General features: G+C 41.4%; 1 protein-coding gene across 4 annotated transcripts in view; it reads left to right on the forward strand.

Annotated features, from left to right (window-relative positions):
- The window catches only part of AIDA (axin interactor, dorsalization associated), a 45,080-nt gene that overhangs the window by 25,122 nt on the left and 2,555 nt on the right, over window positions 1–17,403 (forward strand). For 2 of the 4 annotated variants that reach the window (XM_053308542.1, XM_053308522.1), the window contains 6 exons: window positions 2,472–2,526; window positions 2,739–2,802; window positions 4,815–4,921; window positions 6,386–6,445; window positions 15,487–15,609; window positions 17,279–17,401. In XM_053308542.1, coding sequence (XP_053164517.1) covers window positions 2,472–2,526; window positions 2,739–2,802; window positions 4,815–4,921; window positions 6,386–6,445; window positions 15,487–15,609; window positions 17,279–17,401 — 532 coding nt within the window. The remainder of the gene's footprint in view (window positions 1–2,471; window positions 2,527–2,738; window positions 2,803–4,814; window positions 4,922–6,385; window positions 6,446–15,486; window positions 15,610–17,278; window positions 17,402–17,403) is intronic. The other 2 variants (XM_053308527.1, XM_053308531.1) reach the window with 2 other exon arrangements.

Below are 17,403 nucleotides of genomic sequence, written 5' to 3' on the forward strand. Positions count from 1 at the left end.
GCCCACCTCTAGCCACAAAGCAATATTGGGGATAGAACACGGAACTGGAAAATATGGCTCTCAAAAACTTGTTCTGTACCATTTCCATGGAACCATAGTTACCGCCCCCCTCCCCCATATATTTGGGAACCACACAGCATCTGAGCAACAACCTTGGCTACAAATACCTGTATTGCTGGTGGAATATGATACCTTCCTTGTGTATGGGAAAAATCTAAGTAAGGCTGAGACACTCCTCTGAGCATTCTTTGAGATGTGTTTTAATATGGCCTCTCCAGGAGCCAGAGGAGTGAAAAACAACTTCTAAATACTTGTAGCTTGTTCAATAGGATTCCCATTGATGTGCCATCTGTGACTGTCGTTCTAGAAAAGACCATGATTTTAGTCTTACTATAATTAATTGTCACAAGTTCATCATTGCATTGAGTGGCAAGTGCCCTTAGAAAGTGCTTTAAACTGATAATTGTGCTCAATGGAAGTACTGCATCTGCATCATCGGCATAGAGGAGAATTGACAAGGGTCTGTTTCCAAATTTTGGAGAGTGAAAACCAGTACCAACTAAAGTTTTAACTCAAAAATTGATATAAAAATTAAAGTGAGAGCCTGAAGACAACCCTGTTTAACTTCTTTAAGGAGAGAGAAGCTGCTGGCTGGTAGATTTCTCCCCTCTAGTTTTCTCACACAGCTAATCTCTCCTTCCCAAAGAAGAGAAAACTAGATCCTGCCTTCTAGCAGCATCTCTGTCCATCTCAGTATAACAACAAGCCAAGCATCTCTGCCTTCTCCCAGCCTTTGGAGGGAAGCTGTAGACTTGGCTGTCTCTTAATGTAAGGAATGCAACGCTTTGACTTAACTTTTTTAATGTGGGAGCAAGAGTAATTAAATTCATATATCCCAAGTGTCATTTCTTCCTCTTAAGTACATACTGCTAAACAGCAGGGTCTTTGGTACTTCAGTGCTAAGGAAATGTCATTCTATCTCCCTTCAGCATAATGACTCATTGGTATTGTATATATCTTGCTAACAGTTCTTTGTGCAATATAAATAAATGTTGTAAGCGTTCCCTGTGATATGTGCATATTTAAATACAGCAAAACAGCCATATAATAAGGCAGTAATTGTTGCTCTCCTGTGTGTTTACTCCAGCTCTTATTTCTTCCTGCCCATGTGCCCTCCGCCCATGAACTCTGCCACCACTTCCTTGTTCAGCAGCCTGGCACAAGGCCATAGCTCTGCCTTGAATCCTTCATCCTGTTTCTGGTTTCTCAGTCCAATTTCCTAGTTTTTCACCCCATGGTTTAATCCTGGTTCTATTCCTATAAACCTTGTCCTGAATCTCAACCCTCTGAATAATAATGTATTCTTTTTTTTTTAATTCGTCAGAATATAAGGGGATATTGCATGTGTTGGAACATGGATGTGCAAGTCCAATATGAAAATTATTGGACACGAGGGGAAAATAGGGTAGTTCCTCCTTGAAAAGTCAGCAAATTCTGACCTTTTAAAGTCTCATTAGGAGAACAGGTTTTCTCTAGTTCTAATGCATTAATTAATCTGCAAAGAAGTCAGAGTACTCTCTTCTCAAATGCATTTCAGATATAAGGCGGCCCTCCTTTTGTGCAGAGGTTCCATTTTAGAAAACTCCCGCTAACTGAATCCTTGATATACACATAAATCCCAACAGTAGTCTCCAGACTTGACTACTAGAATTTGCTCTATGTGGGGCTGGCTTTGTACGTAGTCCAGAAACTGCAGTTGGTAAAGAATGCAGCAGCCAGGTTGGTCTCTGGATCATATTGAATAAACAATATTACTCCTATACTAAAAGAACTGCACTGGCTACCGCTAAATTCTGGGCAAAATACAAGGTGCTGGCTATAACCTATAAAGCCCTAAACAGCTTAGGCCCAGGGTATTTAAGAGAACATGAACTCTTCACTATGAGCCCCATCACCCATTGAGATCCTCTGGAGAGCTTTGTCTGCAGTTGCCACCAGCTCGTCTGGTGGCTACAAAGGGAGAGGCATTCTCTCTTGCCACCTTAGAGACTCTGGAATATGCTTCCTGCTGAAAGAAGAGCCTCCCCATCTCTGACAACTTTTAGAAAGTTTTTAAAGACACATGTATTTACCCAAGTTTTTTAACTAGACCTGTGGTTTTAAATTGTTTTAAGGTTTTAATTTGTTTTGTGTTGCTGTAAACTGCCCAGAGGTGGAAATTTGGGGCAGTGTACAAATATCATAAATAAAATAATAAACAAACACAAACAGGATCTGGGGTCTAAATATCCTTTTCCCTTTAGGAATATAATGCAATTCAAAGAGGTGACAGTTCCTTTTTGAAATATAGGGCCTTTTCAGGAAATAACTCAACAGGTAGGTAAAACTGCAAAACTATCCTGCTTTTACCATTTGAAGTAGCTATAGTAATGGATGATAGATGCAGATATCTAATACTACTTTCCTTTTAGTCTACACAGTCCCAGGAAGAATTTAAACTAGAAGATCTGAAGAAACTAGAACCAAGTAAGTACTTTGCTTTTAATTACAAGGTATAGTTTTAAAGATGTGTCGGTGGTGGGAAGGGATGCTGTTGAAGCAATGGTGCTGTTATGAGTTTCCAAACTTCTGCTGGTGCAAGAGCACATAAATGCAATGTTCTGCCCCTTTGTAACATTTATATACGGTACTCACTTGACTGTTTAGTCAGTTATGTTGGTGATTGTCTTCCCTTGCAGTCTTAAAGAATATTCTCACCTATAATAAAGAATTCCCTTTTGATGTCCAACCTGTTCCACCAAGGTAAGGAAAAATTAAATCTGAGATATAAGTGTGGAGGAGTTTAAGGATTCATGTCGGAAACTGTGGAATATAATGGCTAACACAAAATTGGTGAAGGATGATTGTAATATTTTTGTCTCTGAAGCTATTCTCACAATCAGTGAAAAGTGGGCTAAGGGTGCTTAGCCCGCTTCCCACTGATTGTGAGACTCACTGGGCTCGCAGCTGAGCCTGGTTGAGTCAAAGCGGGTAACCCGCTTAATTGCCCCTCTAACATGTAACATGTCTGAATAGGTGCTCAGATGTGTGTGTGATTTAAAAAAACAAAACCTCTCTCCCACACACAATCACACACACGTTATGCAGTGTTCAAAATTTGCAAGGAATATATTGGCAACGTCCAGACTAATTAGTCATGACAAAGCAAGCACCATTGAAATATATGACAGTAGTTACACATGACTAACTTAAGTCCCAGTAATTTCAATGGGTCATGACTTACTTTTGTCTGGATGTTGCTCACTGAGTAGCAAAATAACATTGACTATATGTATGATAACTAGACCTCTAGGTTTTGCTTTATATGTCAAGAAGGAAAAGCATTTTTCCTAATATTTCATGACAAAAGTGCTAAAATAACTATTGAAGTATAAGAATACATATGATTGCTTGATACATTCATTTAATCAGTTTATATACCACCTTTCTTAACATGGCTCAAGGTGGTTTGCAATAAAATCAAAAACATTTAAACCAGATTAAAACTCATTAAAATTAGATATCATTAAAAACCAGGCTCAAAAGATGGGACTTCAAGGCTCTCCTGAAGGCCTTCAAGGAAGATAATCCTCTCATATCCATGGGGAGCATGTTCCACAACCTTGAGGCAACAGTTGAGAATGCCCGATCCCAGATCACCACTGGTAGCACCTAAAGACGGATCCCTCCTGAGTAGTGGGGATCTACTTTAATGAGTAGTGGGGATCTTGTAGAGAAAGGTGCTCTCTCAGTAACGCAGAACTAAGCCATTCAGGACTTTCAAGGTAATAACCAGCACTTTGTACTTTGTCCAGAAAGAAATTGGCAGCCAGTGCAACTGTTTAAGAACAGGCATAATGTGGTCCTCTGTGATTCCCCAGAGACCAATCTGACTGCCTCATTTTTGGAGTAACTGAAGTTTCTGAACTACATGCAAAGGCTACCTTAGAGAGTGCCTTCTTCTGTTTGATCCCCATCGCACATCGAGGTCATCTGGAGAGGTCCGTCTCTAGTTACCACCACTGGTACATCTGGAAGCAACTCAGTAGTGTGTTTTAAATGGTGTTTGTTTTTATGTCTTTTTAAACTTGTGCACTGCCCTGAGCCTTTGGATGAGGTGGTCTATAAATGTAATAATTAATTAATTAATTAAATTAGTTAATAGATTTGGGTGTCGTCAGCATATTGATAACACTCAGCACCAGATCTCCTGATGACCTCACACAGCGATTTCATGTAGATGTTAAGAAGCATTGGTGATAGAATGGACCATAACCTATCGAGATGTGATCTGTCTCCAGAAGACTGAGCCCTATTCCACCAAAAAAGGCTAAATGACAAACTTCAAATGACCTCTTTGATGCATAAAAGATATTAAAATAACTTACAATTTTTTCCACAAAACATGTAAGCTAAAACAAAACCAAGCAAACGTTTCGGTATAATACACCATCTTCAGTGCTCCATTTAGCATGCCAGCTCAAGGCACTTAAATACAGAAGTTGAGAACTAAAAGTAGCAAACAAATAATAGATAACACATGAAGGAGGAGAGAGCAGCAGACCTTTTGCAGAGAAGATATTAACTCTTTCAGTGATCAATGTATCTCATGGCTTAAACGGACATCCTTTACAAACACATTGTATTTCTGTCTGCCTACTCTTAATGTACAGTGTTGCCATTATTACAAGATCATATTTTTTTCTTCCCTCTTTGAAACTAAGGAATATGTTTCAATTTTTCAATCATATTTTTCAATTTTTTTAAAAATAAAGGAAGATCTTGGCACCTGGTGAAGAAGAAGACTTAGAATTTGAAGAAGACGATGAGGAGGGTGGAGCTGGAGCAGGATCTCCAGACATGTTTCCTGCCAGAGTCCCAGGTAGGGGGACCAGTTTCATCAAAAGTGATTTCCCAGAAGCAGGGGAGGGATATGGGACTTGAAGACTTCTTGCAGAGGCGTTTGGGTGAACACATCTGCAACAGGATCTGGATAGACATTTGCAGACCTTCTTAATTGCATGGAAAACAAAGTGACACATTCACTATAGCAGTCTTTGCTTAGAAGTTAACTTAGTAATCAGCCAGGGGGACCAGTTTCATCAAAAGTGATTTCCCAGAAGCAGGGGAGGGATATGGGACTTGAAGACTTCTTGCAGAAGCGTTTGGGTGAACACATCTGCAACAGGATCTGGATAGACATTTGCAGACCTTCTTAATTGCATGGAAAACAAAGTGACACATTCACTATAGCAGTCTTTGCTTAGAAGTTAACTTAGTAATCAGCCAACACTCAAGGCTTGCCCGCACCTTTCTTTTCTCTGGTTTTCAAAATCAAGAGAACATAAGGACAGCCCTGCTGGATCAGGCCCAAGGTCCATCTAGTCCAGCTTGTTACACACAGTGGCCCACCAGATGCCTCTGGGCAGCCCACAGGCAGGAATTGAGGGCCTGCCCTCTCTTCTGCTGTTACTCCCCTGCAACTGGTACACAGAGACATCCTGCCTTTGAGGCTGGAGGTGGCCTGTAGCCCTCCAACTAGTAGCCAGTGATAGACTTCTCCTCCATGAAGTTATCCAAACCCCTCTTAAAGCCATCCAGGTTGTTGGCTCTGTTCAGGTTGTTGGTCTCTATTCAGACCAACGTAGCATCTCTGCAGTGGCTGTTGCTAGTATCTTTTTTTTCTCCCCAAATTGTGAGCCCTTTTGGGACAAGATTTTCTTTTGCTAGGTAAACCACATTGAGATTTTTTTTCTTGAAAAGTGGTATATACATATTTTTAATAATATGGTGTGGGTGTCAATAAGTCCTCTGCTTATGCTGCTAATTTCACAGAACAAACAAAAATAGTTAATACCAATGTTTCAGATATAAAAATATAAAAAACCTCACTCTGCGGGATAGAAGTATATTGCCTGTCAACAGGTACCTCTTACAAGAAACTGTGTTTTAAATATGATACTTGTACTTTCTGTCTGAAATGGCTCTTTGAGCACCATTTCTAGTTAAGTCTAATTTTGCTTTCATTAATTAGTTTCTCAACTATTCTTCTAAATAGGACTGTATACAAAAATGTAGAGTTCTGTCTTCTGTGTGTAGACAGAATTTGTAAGTATATGCGTGTAAACATAGTATTGAAATGCCATTTGCAGAGGGACATGGGTGAAGGCAGGTAGTGACTTGTGTACATGACCTCTTGGGGGCATTGGCTACCACTGCTCTCAGTCTGCTTTGCTGCATTTGTGATCTCCATTGTATTTTCCTTGTCTCTACAGTCTGCTTGTATCCTTGTATTCCATATTGCATTACTGTACTGCCTAATTGTACGTGCTCTTGTTTTCTACATGCATGGCTCCATCGTGTAACCATGTGCTTCATCATTCATCTAACCAAGGAGCCAATGAAGGTATGATTTTTTTCACGTGAACAGCTATTAATTGTGAATGTGTTCATGTACTGTGGCATTGCTCTTGTGCCTCAAGATAAACATAGAGTGGTTCCAGCTTTGAAAAAAGATTTGGCGTGATCCTGTAGATGAAGGATCTACCGGATCCTGTAGATCCCCCTGTAGATGATCCTGAATTTATCTGTGCCAACTCCTGTAATATTGGCATGAGCAATCATCCGTGGAAATCATTAGAGGTGGACCCCATTATCCATGGGGGTTCCGTTCCCACAAATTTCTGTGGGTAACAAAACCACAGATAATGAGAAATTAAATCTATGACAATTGTGTAGGTTAGGTTCCTGCAGGGCCGAAAAATGGCAGGAAAAGGCATAAATAATTGAAAGCACTGTACCATGCTCTGTGGGTCCCCAGCAGTGTTCTTTCTAATTTTTTTCATCTATGTGCGGAATGAGTTTTGTTCTGGGCAGCAGTATCAAGGCAGTGTGCACGCACATGCCTTCAAAGTGGGGCCTTCCTGATTCAAGTGGGATCTAAAATTAATTGACCAGATATTAAAAAAAACTTGTGTGTGCGCACACATGTGCTTGCCTTAGAGGGAACACTGGTCCCCAGCTGTCCAATAATGCCCCCAAAACACTATTCCCTTGCTCTCCAAATTTTCCATGGAAAAAATCATGGGGGGACATTTACTTCACCTTTCTCCCCTCTCCCCTCCTATCTCCCCTCTTCCCCCCTTTCCCTTTCCCCCTTTCCTTTTATACAAAAGAGCCACAAAATGGCTCGGTTTGACAAAATGGTGGCTGGAAATGACCTTGCAGGTCATTTCTGGCCACCAGGAAATTGTGGATACACAGAAATTAACCATTTTTTGTACTGTGGATGCCAAAATCAATTACCTAACCATGGATATGCGGAACCACATATATAGGGTCCACGAATGGCGACATATGCCTGTACCTAGAAGAAAGCTGTATAGAAAACAATGTATCCAACCCACTACCCCACCCTCAGGCTACTGCTGCCATCATCACCCCCACCCAAAACCTTTCACAACATGATGAATGAAATTTAGGCATATCTTTATTGCTAAAAGGTTTGTGACCTTATTTCCAAATGAGCTGTCCTCAGTTAAGGTGAATGGGCTAGTTCATGCTTTTCAGAATTGCTGTTCAAGCTTTTCAGTGGTCTAGTGATTATCTCCATGCACCTTGGACATCATCTATGACTAAATACCACTGAAAGCAATGAGATAAGTTAATCATGGTAACTTAAGTCCCATTAATCCATGGCTAACTGGATTCTGTCCTTTGTGTGTTAACAATTCTCACCAATAGCTATATTTATGCTACTTGAAACTTATTTGAACAGGTTTTGAAAAACAAGATTTTTGCTTTCAAATTGATATGGTGAAAACAGATGTTTCTTACATGAGAATGGGATATTGGCAAGAACCCAGAAACATAAGGGAAGTATGTCAGCAGTTGTCTGGCAAGTATCCAGATAGTTTCCAAGTTCTGTTCTGATTAGAATAGCCCTCCAACCAACCCAAGGCATCAAACTCAAACTAATTTGAAACAAACTAACTTCATCCTCTCCTTACAGTCTTGGTTGCTATTAGGAACTCTGGGTGGCATCTGTAGTCACCTCTGATGTCTGATCCTTCCCTAATTATTACTGAGTTTAAGCAGAACACTCAGTATATGCAGAATATAATAAATCAAAATATTAGAATTCAAGAATTCTTCTGTCAAAGCTCTTCAATAAGTATCTTAAACTAATGGTATGTCTTCTCTTAGTGGAATCTCCATTTGGTGGCTGATACAATAGAACTTCCTTGACAACCAACCTCTCCTGCTCTGGTTCTTGTGTTCTCCAACATTGCCATCACTTTGTGTGCCTGTCATTCCTTGGCAGTTAAAGACTTTCACATATTCATACATATTCATACAAAGTTCTGAATATGTTGTGCATCTGCATCTCTGATGTCTGATCTTCAGGCAGCAAAACCTACTGTAGTTAGGTACAGAATAATTTACCATATTCAGCTTTAATAAAGTCCAAGACTTGATTTTGCTCATGACTTGAATTTGAATTTCATTATGGGGCAAACAAGTAGGTGATGGAATTACTCCTTCCTAGCTGGCTATGCACTGTTGCCGGTGGGATGTTGAACTCTAAGAACTTAAAATGCATTGTTTCATGTGAGCATTGTCTGCTAGAAGACATTCCCCTGAAGGGATGGGGCCGTAGTTCAGTGGTAGAGCATCTGCTTGCATGCAGAAGGTCCCAGGTTCCATCCCTGGTGTCTCCAATTAGGGCTGGGAGAGACTCCTGCCTGAAACCTTGGAGAGTCATTGCCATTCAGTGTAGACAGTACTGAGCTTGATGAACCAATGTTCTTCCTATGTTCCAGATTTGCAGCAACTAAAAACAGTTTTGTTTAAAATGCTAAGTGCCCAAACAAGAGCTACTGAATTTTACTGTTATCAGCACAAAAGATCTTGATCATATAGCTGTTTATTGCTTTCACATGGGTGCAGCAATTTCCACTTTCAGTTGTTACCACACTAGTTCACATGTGTATGCTGTGCACACATGTATCTATGCTTTTGAAACAACTTGGGAGAACTTGCTCAAAACTGAATTTGCAAATGTGAATAACAAATGGACTGCAGTCTTGAAAGAGGCAAGACAAAAGTACCACAGAGAAGCTACAGACTTGGAGGCAAGGCTTTTGAAAACGAGAGAGAGTTTATTTTGTAAAATGCAGAGGCACAATATGAAATGTGGTAGGTGACATTCTTGGTACATTTGGAGTTGAGCAAGGGGTGAAGGCAACTCCTAGGACAAGATAAGGAGGAAGAGAGAGTTTGAGACTTTTAGCCTGGCAGCTGGTGGGCGTTAAAATGTGGGCAGAAGGAAGATGGAGAAAATCAAGAGCAGTATTGACACCTATCCTCAGTTTGCTGTTTCATGTGCAGTGCCAAAAGGGTTGACTCCCACTAGGGGAGATTCAGGGACCTTGGCCGCAAAGGTTCTGCCAAAGCAACAAAGGCAACTAGAGGGGAGACATGATAGAGGTTTATAAAATTATGCATGGAGTAGAGAGAGTGGATAGAGAGAGATTTTTCTCCTTCTCTCACAACACTAGAACCAGGGGTCATCCTATGAAACTGATTGCCAGGAAATTTAGGACCAACAAAAGGAAGTACTTTCTCACACAGCATATAATTAATCTATGGAATTCTCTGCCTCAGAATGTGGTGATGGCCACTAGCTTGGATGGCTTTAAAAGGGGCTTAGACCAATTCATGGAGGACCGGTCTATCAGTGGCTGCCAGTCTAATGGCCATAGGCCACTTCCAGCCTCAGAGGCAAGATGCCTCTAAATAGCAGATGCAGGCATGCCCTCACCTCTTGCCTATGGGCTTCTCAGGCATCTGGTGGGCCACTTTGCTGGACTGAATGGGACTTGGACCTGATCCCACAGGGTGGTTCTTATGTTTGGCACCAAATTCCAGGTTTTGTGGCACTCTGCATACTTGCAGCTAGCAAAAGGGACCACTAGATTTCCCTGCAGTTGATTGTGGGTGTTAATCCATGATAAGGTCACATAGGCCTCAGTGAATCAAGGATTTTACCCTGAGGTTCAGGGGCTCTTAGTCAAGAACAGAGGTTAGCCCATAGTAGGCCTACACAGAGAGCATCCAGGGCACTCCTGCTTAGGTCTTCCCAAAACAGGCCCATGCAAGCCACACTCAAGAATAGTGATTTCAACTCAGTAAGTCTGGACCTTGCAATCCAGTGTTCCAGCATAGAGACCCAGTAGTCCTATCATTTAGCATAAGGGGAAACTGTTTGAGATGGCTTTCTACTAGCTCTGGCATATACCACCAAGCTCCTATGACAAAGACTTAAGCAATTGAGGTTCAAGAGCAGAGGCTTTTTCTAGGGTTTTGCCCCCTGCAAAGATCCAAAAGTGGAGAAGACTGCTACAGTACAGGCTTTTGGAGAAGATGTGGGTGTGGTCGTCATTATTTAGATTGAGCACAAAACAAAAGGGGTCTATTGTGCCAAATCTACGTAACTGATTGGGACTTATTGATTGTGTTTCAGGGTGTGCTTTCCAGTGTTCCCTATAAATGAAATACTGTCATGTGAGTGGGGTATTATGCTGGGAGGGACATCTTACAATATGTCCTGAATCAAAATTCCCCTGCACAGCCAGTGCTTTTCACTTAATAAATGAAATGGTTTGGTGAGCACTGTGGAGAAACACCACCTCTGGTCCACTAAAGAAAAGAACCAGCAGACAATTCAACTATTGGTAGAACATGCTCATTCAAAGTTGCTTGCTTCTTGCATGTATATTAATTGGTTGCAGAGAGAGTTTGCAGGGGGAGGGATGAGTGCCCCCTTTTTTTAACTTGTGAAAGCCCAGCGCTGTGCAGTGTGGCGGGTGCGATCTCCTTCCACCTCCCCTCCTTTCAAGTGACTGCACGGGCTCTGCTGTCTGTGGCCCATTCCCAGCTTTCCTTCCACGTGGAGGAAAGTCAGAAACGGGCTGCAGAGAGCAGAGTCCATGCAGTCACTTGAGAGGAGGAGAGGTGGAAGGAGCTCGCCGCTGACCCCTCCCCCGCCACACTGCACAGCAGGCTTTCAAAGGTTAAAAAGGGGAGGGGAAGCCTGCTGTGCCTGGTGGGGGGTGGGTGGGTGAGGGAGAGGCAGCGGCCTGGCTGGGGAGAGGCAGAAACAGGGTGCCGGGCAGTTGGGCGGCAGTGGTAGGCGCAGCAGAGACTGCGCGCCCGCCAGAAACTGCTTGTGCGGGGGGCCTGGGGGTTGGTGTGCACACGCATGTGCCTTAGAGGGAGCAGAGGTGCTTTTTGTTGTATCAAGAATTGTGGCTTTATTAAGGAAACACCGGATTTTATTTATTTAATCATATTTATATACCGCCTGGTATGTGCATCTCTAGGCAGTGAACACAATTTACAACACAACAAATATCAGAGTAAAAACAGTTAAAACAATCCCATGAGATAGAAACCAAATCAAACAGTTTAAAATTAAAAGCCTGAGAAAACAGGTGTTTCTTGAGGGTCTTCCTAAAAGCAAATAGAGAAAGAGATGCTCTTAGTTTTAACAGGGAGCATATTCCAAAGCCCCAGGGCAGTCACAGAAAACCCAATCCCGAGTTACGACTTAGTGAGCTGGCAGCAACTGTAACTGGACATCCCCAGACAATCTTAATAGGCAGCAGGGTTCATGACAGAAGGCAGTCTCTTAAGTACCCTGGACCCAAGCCGTTGAGGGCTTTATAGTTAATGCTCGGAAACCTATTGGCAGCCAGTGCAGTTCTTTTAAAATGGGTGTTATGTGGTCTTTAGGGGTTGCCCCAGATACCAGTATGGCTGCCTCATTCTGTACCAAGTGTAGTTTCTGGACTACATACAAAGGCAGTCCCACATACAGTAGTCGAGCCTGGAGGTTACCAGCCTATCCCTCATTGTTTTAAGGTAATTTATCTCCAGAAATGGGCGTAACTGATGTATTGGCCAAAGCTGATAAAAATCACTCCTGACCACTTGCTCAACCTGAGAAAATAGAGAGAGTTTTGGATCCAGGAGCACTCCCAAACTATGTAACTGATTTTTCAGGGATAGTGAACCCCATCCAGAACAGGTAGATCTAAACCATCTCTCAGGTCCCAACCCCCAGCAGTCAGTACCTCCATCTTATTTTCATTCAACTTCAATCTGTTATCTCTCATACAGCCCATTACCACCTCCAGGCAAGCATTTAGGGATGTTATGCCATTTCCTGATGAGGTAGATATGGAGAAATAGATCAGGGTATTATCAGCATATTGATAACAGCCTGCACCAAACCTGATGATCTCTCCCAGCAGTTTCATGTAGATGTTAGAGCACTGGAGACAGTATGGAGACTTGTGCAACCACATACTTTAGTTCTCGCTTTGCAGAGCAGCAGTCTCCAAGCAATACCATCTGGAATCTACCAGAGAGGTAGGAATGGAACCAATGTAAAAGAGTGACACCAAATTCCTCCTGCTTTAGGTGACCCAGAAGGATACTATGGTCAATTATATCAAAAGCTGCTGAAAGACCCAAAGGATCAGCAGTCATACTCCAAGTAGCTTCAGGATTTGCATGTGTAACAGACTGTGTGGCTAGTTATGCTTCCCTGGGATCCACCCTCAGTGAAGGGATGTTCTGATCCTGCTTTAGGAGCATGTTGCTCCTTCAGAGTAGACTGTCGCCAGTTGAAAACTGATTTATAGTCATCATTCAGACCAGACATGACTTCAACAAACCCTAGAACTGACAGACATGAGACTCTTGGCACATCACAGTCAGAGGCGTTTTCCAGATTACCGTGTTTCCTCGAAAATAAGACAGTGTCTTATATTAATTTTAGCCCCAAAAATGCACTAGGGCAATTAGTGGTACATCAGAAATTACTGCTAGGTCTTACTTTTGGGGTAGGTCTTACTTTCGGGGAAACAGGGTACTAGCTTTGCACCTATAGAAAGTGATGCAAGGTGCGACAGAATGGTGCAATGGTTTCAAACCGTGAGTAAAGGGTTTCTCAATACTTCATGGTAGGCTGGTGGTCATACATATTGTTGTCCACTGCAACATGGTTTCCAAGCGGTGGGTGTCCATATTCTCCTTGAACCACATTATCTGCTCCCTCCTCCTGCTCCATTTTGGGCCAAAGGGGTCGTGGTGGGGGAGATGATGTGATGACTTTCCCCCCTAAAATTTCTGGGCTGCCTTGCGCAAAGCCACCAGGATGGGAAAATGCAGTTCTAAAACAAAAATTTAATTGCAGCATTGCACTCTTGCACAAGCAAAACAACAAACAAAAACAATGGCGGAGAAGATGGTGGTGAGGGAGTCGAGGCAGCTGTCACCCTTGCTTTGCCCCACAAAAGCAGTGAGCAAAACAAGCCCAGGCAGAGCCTCTTGGAGCCCGCTTAGAAAGTGCTGCCACCACCACTGCCTTTGCTTGCAGCGAGCTCAGAAGAGCCTCCGCCTGACCCTCTCCCTGAGTCCTGGGGAGGCAGGAGGGGGGAGAGCTCCAGAGGGCAGTGAGGAGGGGTGGATGCCTGCTGCTCCCCCTTTGCACAATGAAAAATAAGGGGGGAAATATAAAATAAAAAGATAAAAATAAAATAGAAGCAGGAAGGGGCAACATGGACAGATCGCCCCTCCCACCGAATGAACCGTCCACACCATGCCACTTACACCACGGAAACATCGTTGCAACCTTCCTGCAATGGAAAAATACTGCTACTTTACCATTGCAGCACAGCAATAAAACCGGAAATAGGGCGTCAGAAATTTGGACGGCACATTACTGACAGTGATGTTGGAACGCAGGCAGTATGGAGACACAGCGGACATGTTGCAAATTGTTGCAGTGTGTAATCTGGAAACCGCTCGCGTCTACAAAGCCCATCTCTAGACAAAAAGTTAAAAGTTATCTCTCAGGAAAATAGCATACAGTCATGCAGTTACTATGCATGGGCATTCAGGGAAGAATTTTGCAAGTACTCTTCTAGAACTGTGTAAAACCAGACTGGAACTGCTTCAATGTATATGAAAAATAAAAATAAAGGGTTGCAAGAAAATTGGGGAAAGGGGAGTAAAGAAATAGAGGAATTAAGAAAATACAATAAACAGTAGCTAACTAGTACTGGGTTTTGCCTTAGTTCTGCAGTTAGGCAACTTTTTTGCTGGGGGAGCATTAATCCCCACATCATCTCCCTTTGGGACGTAGGTAGAATTTTCAGGTTATTTGCTGAAATATAGGAACTAAAGAGGGGAAATGCTTCCCACTTGACTAGGGATGGATAGTAATTGGGGTGAACGAGGAGGCCTGCTGCATCTCTGATGGGTCCCAGGCCTATGGCCAACCCGAATTTAGGATTTTTTCTTCTAAAATTAAGGTTATTCCTCCTAAACGGCTTTTGATTTGTTCCACTAAAGATATTTCAGGACTGTACTGATTTGCCTTTGTGAAAAAAGAGATTAGTTAGTGACTGAATCGACTAACTAAGAAAAGGTTGAAAACATGCTTATTCAGAGCACGAAGTCCCAGTGCTTTGAGGGGCTCTTAAGTCTGAGATCTGGGGTTCATCACAGCATGACACAGCTGATCCAAACAGAGGCCAGCTTCCTTCCTGGCAGCAAGTGCTTGTCAATGCCTTGCTTCTGTTGGAAGCCAGAGTTTCCAGAGAGGAGTGAGGTGGTTGTCTGTCAACACAGTATCCATGGACCTAATTCCATTAATGATAGGAATTTCTTGAAAAGCTTCTCTAGACTGTAAAACCTTCTGTAGGATATTACATATTTCCAGTACTTGAAATGTTTTGTGCAAACTGAAAGTAACCATGCTTCAGTAATGAGTATATATATATAAAAGCCTTGCTATATTAATTGTTGTGCCTTGTTTGGTGTTTTTAATTTTTATTCAGTTTTTTATGTTTGAGCACTAGGATTTGTTTTGATTTTTTAACCATGGTTTCTCCCAGAATAGAAGATGCAAGAAACTGTTCTGCGTGGTTACTTTATTTCATTATTTGTGTTTTGCTTGAAAATAATTAGGTGTCTTGAATTGGTTTTTGGGTTGGCTGTGACCTTTGTGAGTGTAGAACTGTATGTGTCTGCCAGTTCTTAAAATGTGTTTTAAATAGTTGTCTCTTGAAATCATCTGTGTAAGCTGATATCTTCCCATGATGGCTAAGTCTGTTCAGTACTTATTTGAGAACTTAGATGTACTCATGCATTCTACCCAGAAGGCTTCTTCCAAATGATTTGTTGTTCTTCTTTCACCCAAGATAGCTGCTTGGTCTTATGACAGTAGGGAGACAATCATCCCTTGGATATAACCATTAACAATGGATTGAGTCTTCTATGCTCAGAACATAAATAAATCAAAAGCAGTATAGTGGAAACTGTGCTAAAGGATTAATTTTGTTGGTTTAACACTCTGGCCTATTTTCTTGCCAGGTACTTTATTACCCAGATTGCCATCTGAACCCGGGATGACTTTGCTCACAATCAAAATAGAGAAAATTGGTCTTAAAGATGCTGGTCAGTGTATTGATCCCTATATCACAGTTAGTGTGAAAGGTAATTACTCCTATATTAGAGTTGACCAGGCATTAAAACTTTGTTCCTTGGACAATTTTGATTACCGTATTTTTGCATATGTATCCCATGTAAAAATGTATACTTTTTTTTAAACCATGAGAGATGGTGCAGGAAGCTAATAAGGTATGGGTTATAAAGAATTATTTTTCTTGACCTTCAGCTTGGTTTCCTTTTTCCTTAGTGTACTGTATAATGGACAGTTTGAAATTGGCTGTGTATGGCTTGCACTTCCTTCTCTTATTAAAAACAATTATAAACACAATAATTTATAATTGCAAAATACTCTAGATCACTATTGGAGAAGCAATGTTCTTTAAACTAGATTTCTGCAGAAAATATTAATTAGTTCACAGTGCAATGCAGGGTTATTATAGGCCTTCAAAGATCCTTTTCTTGATCACAAGACCCCAATTAATTAATTCTAGCTTCATCATTAAAGTGATTAGCTGATCAGTGTGGGGAACACACAGGTGTGCACTACACAGATTTATTTATTTATTTACTTGTTAATTTTAACTGGTTTGTATTCAGGTGTGGGCTATGCCTGTGTGTGGGGTATGTACTGTATGCAGAATTACAGTAGTCTGCTACTGGTCATTAGTGCAGGTGTCGTAGTAGCTGTTTAATAATCTTGCTGCATGTAGTCTCCTGTCCATTAAAAAGTTGCTGACTTAGTTGGTGTATTAAGTCCCTGATTATCACTGTCGTGTCTTGCCCTTCCTCCAAAAAATGTATGGGAATGTTGCTTTTCTGAGAGGTAGCCTGCATCTCCATTATAACTTATGCAAATTTCTTCAGTATCCAAGCTTCATATGTTGTAATGAAGGTTCTCTTTCAATAGATGCAGTGTCCTTCTCAATTTTATCTGCCTTTTTAATGTGTGTAATTAAGCCATGAGAGAGGCCTTCCACTGGATTAGCTTATTTTAATGGTGAAAGAGTGTATATATAAATTGATAAGGGTAGTTCCTTACTAGCATGTGTGTCCTATTGTTTGGTTGGAAATTATTTCTAAAAATAAATACTTATACTTCTGAAGAATCTCTGCTGTGGGTTTCATGGAAATGCAGTGGGACCTTTTGAGGAGGGAAAGTATCAAGCCATATAGAAAGATAATGGATTATCTCTTTGAATGGGACCCTCGGGAGAATTTAGTTTGCCCTGCATAAAGTTCCTGGTGGGTGAAATGTGAAGTGGAATATTGTTATATGCAGGACTACTTTCACACATGACACATTTTATGTGCCAGAATCACTTCCAGGTAAGAAGCAGCATATACCTTGAGAAGAGTATGCTGTTGTGTGTGTTGAACATTGGTTTATTTTGTCACAGGTAATGTGCAGTTGGAAGCTGTGTTATGAGTTGAGACCTATAGCACATATACATGATAAACACATGCATCATGATATATGCATATTTCCTACCTGGAAGTGACATGTAAGATATCCATCTTGTGTGAAGGTGACCCTTGGACTGCTCACAAAAATAAACATTTTCACAACATAATTGTGTTAAATTTGGAAATCCAGCACTTCTGGAATTTTTCAAAATGCAAATAATCAAATGCAAATAGCTGATTAGTACCTGTATTCCTAAAATTGTAAGAGCTCTTTTTCCTGTTCAAAACACCAACTCTCTTCTCCTTACAGATCTGAATGGGATAGACCTGACCCCTGTACAAGACACCCCAGTTGCTTCAAGGAAGGAGGACACATACATTCATTTTAATGTGGACATTGAGATTCAGAAACATGTGGAAAAATTAACAAAAGGT

The sequence above is a fragment of the Hemicordylus capensis genome, chromosome 1 (genome assembly GCF_027244095.1).
Source record: "Hemicordylus capensis ecotype Gifberg chromosome 1, rHemCap1.1.pri, whole genome shotgun sequence".
NCBI lineage: Eukaryota > Metazoa > Chordata > Lepidosauria > Squamata > Cordylidae > Hemicordylus > Hemicordylus capensis.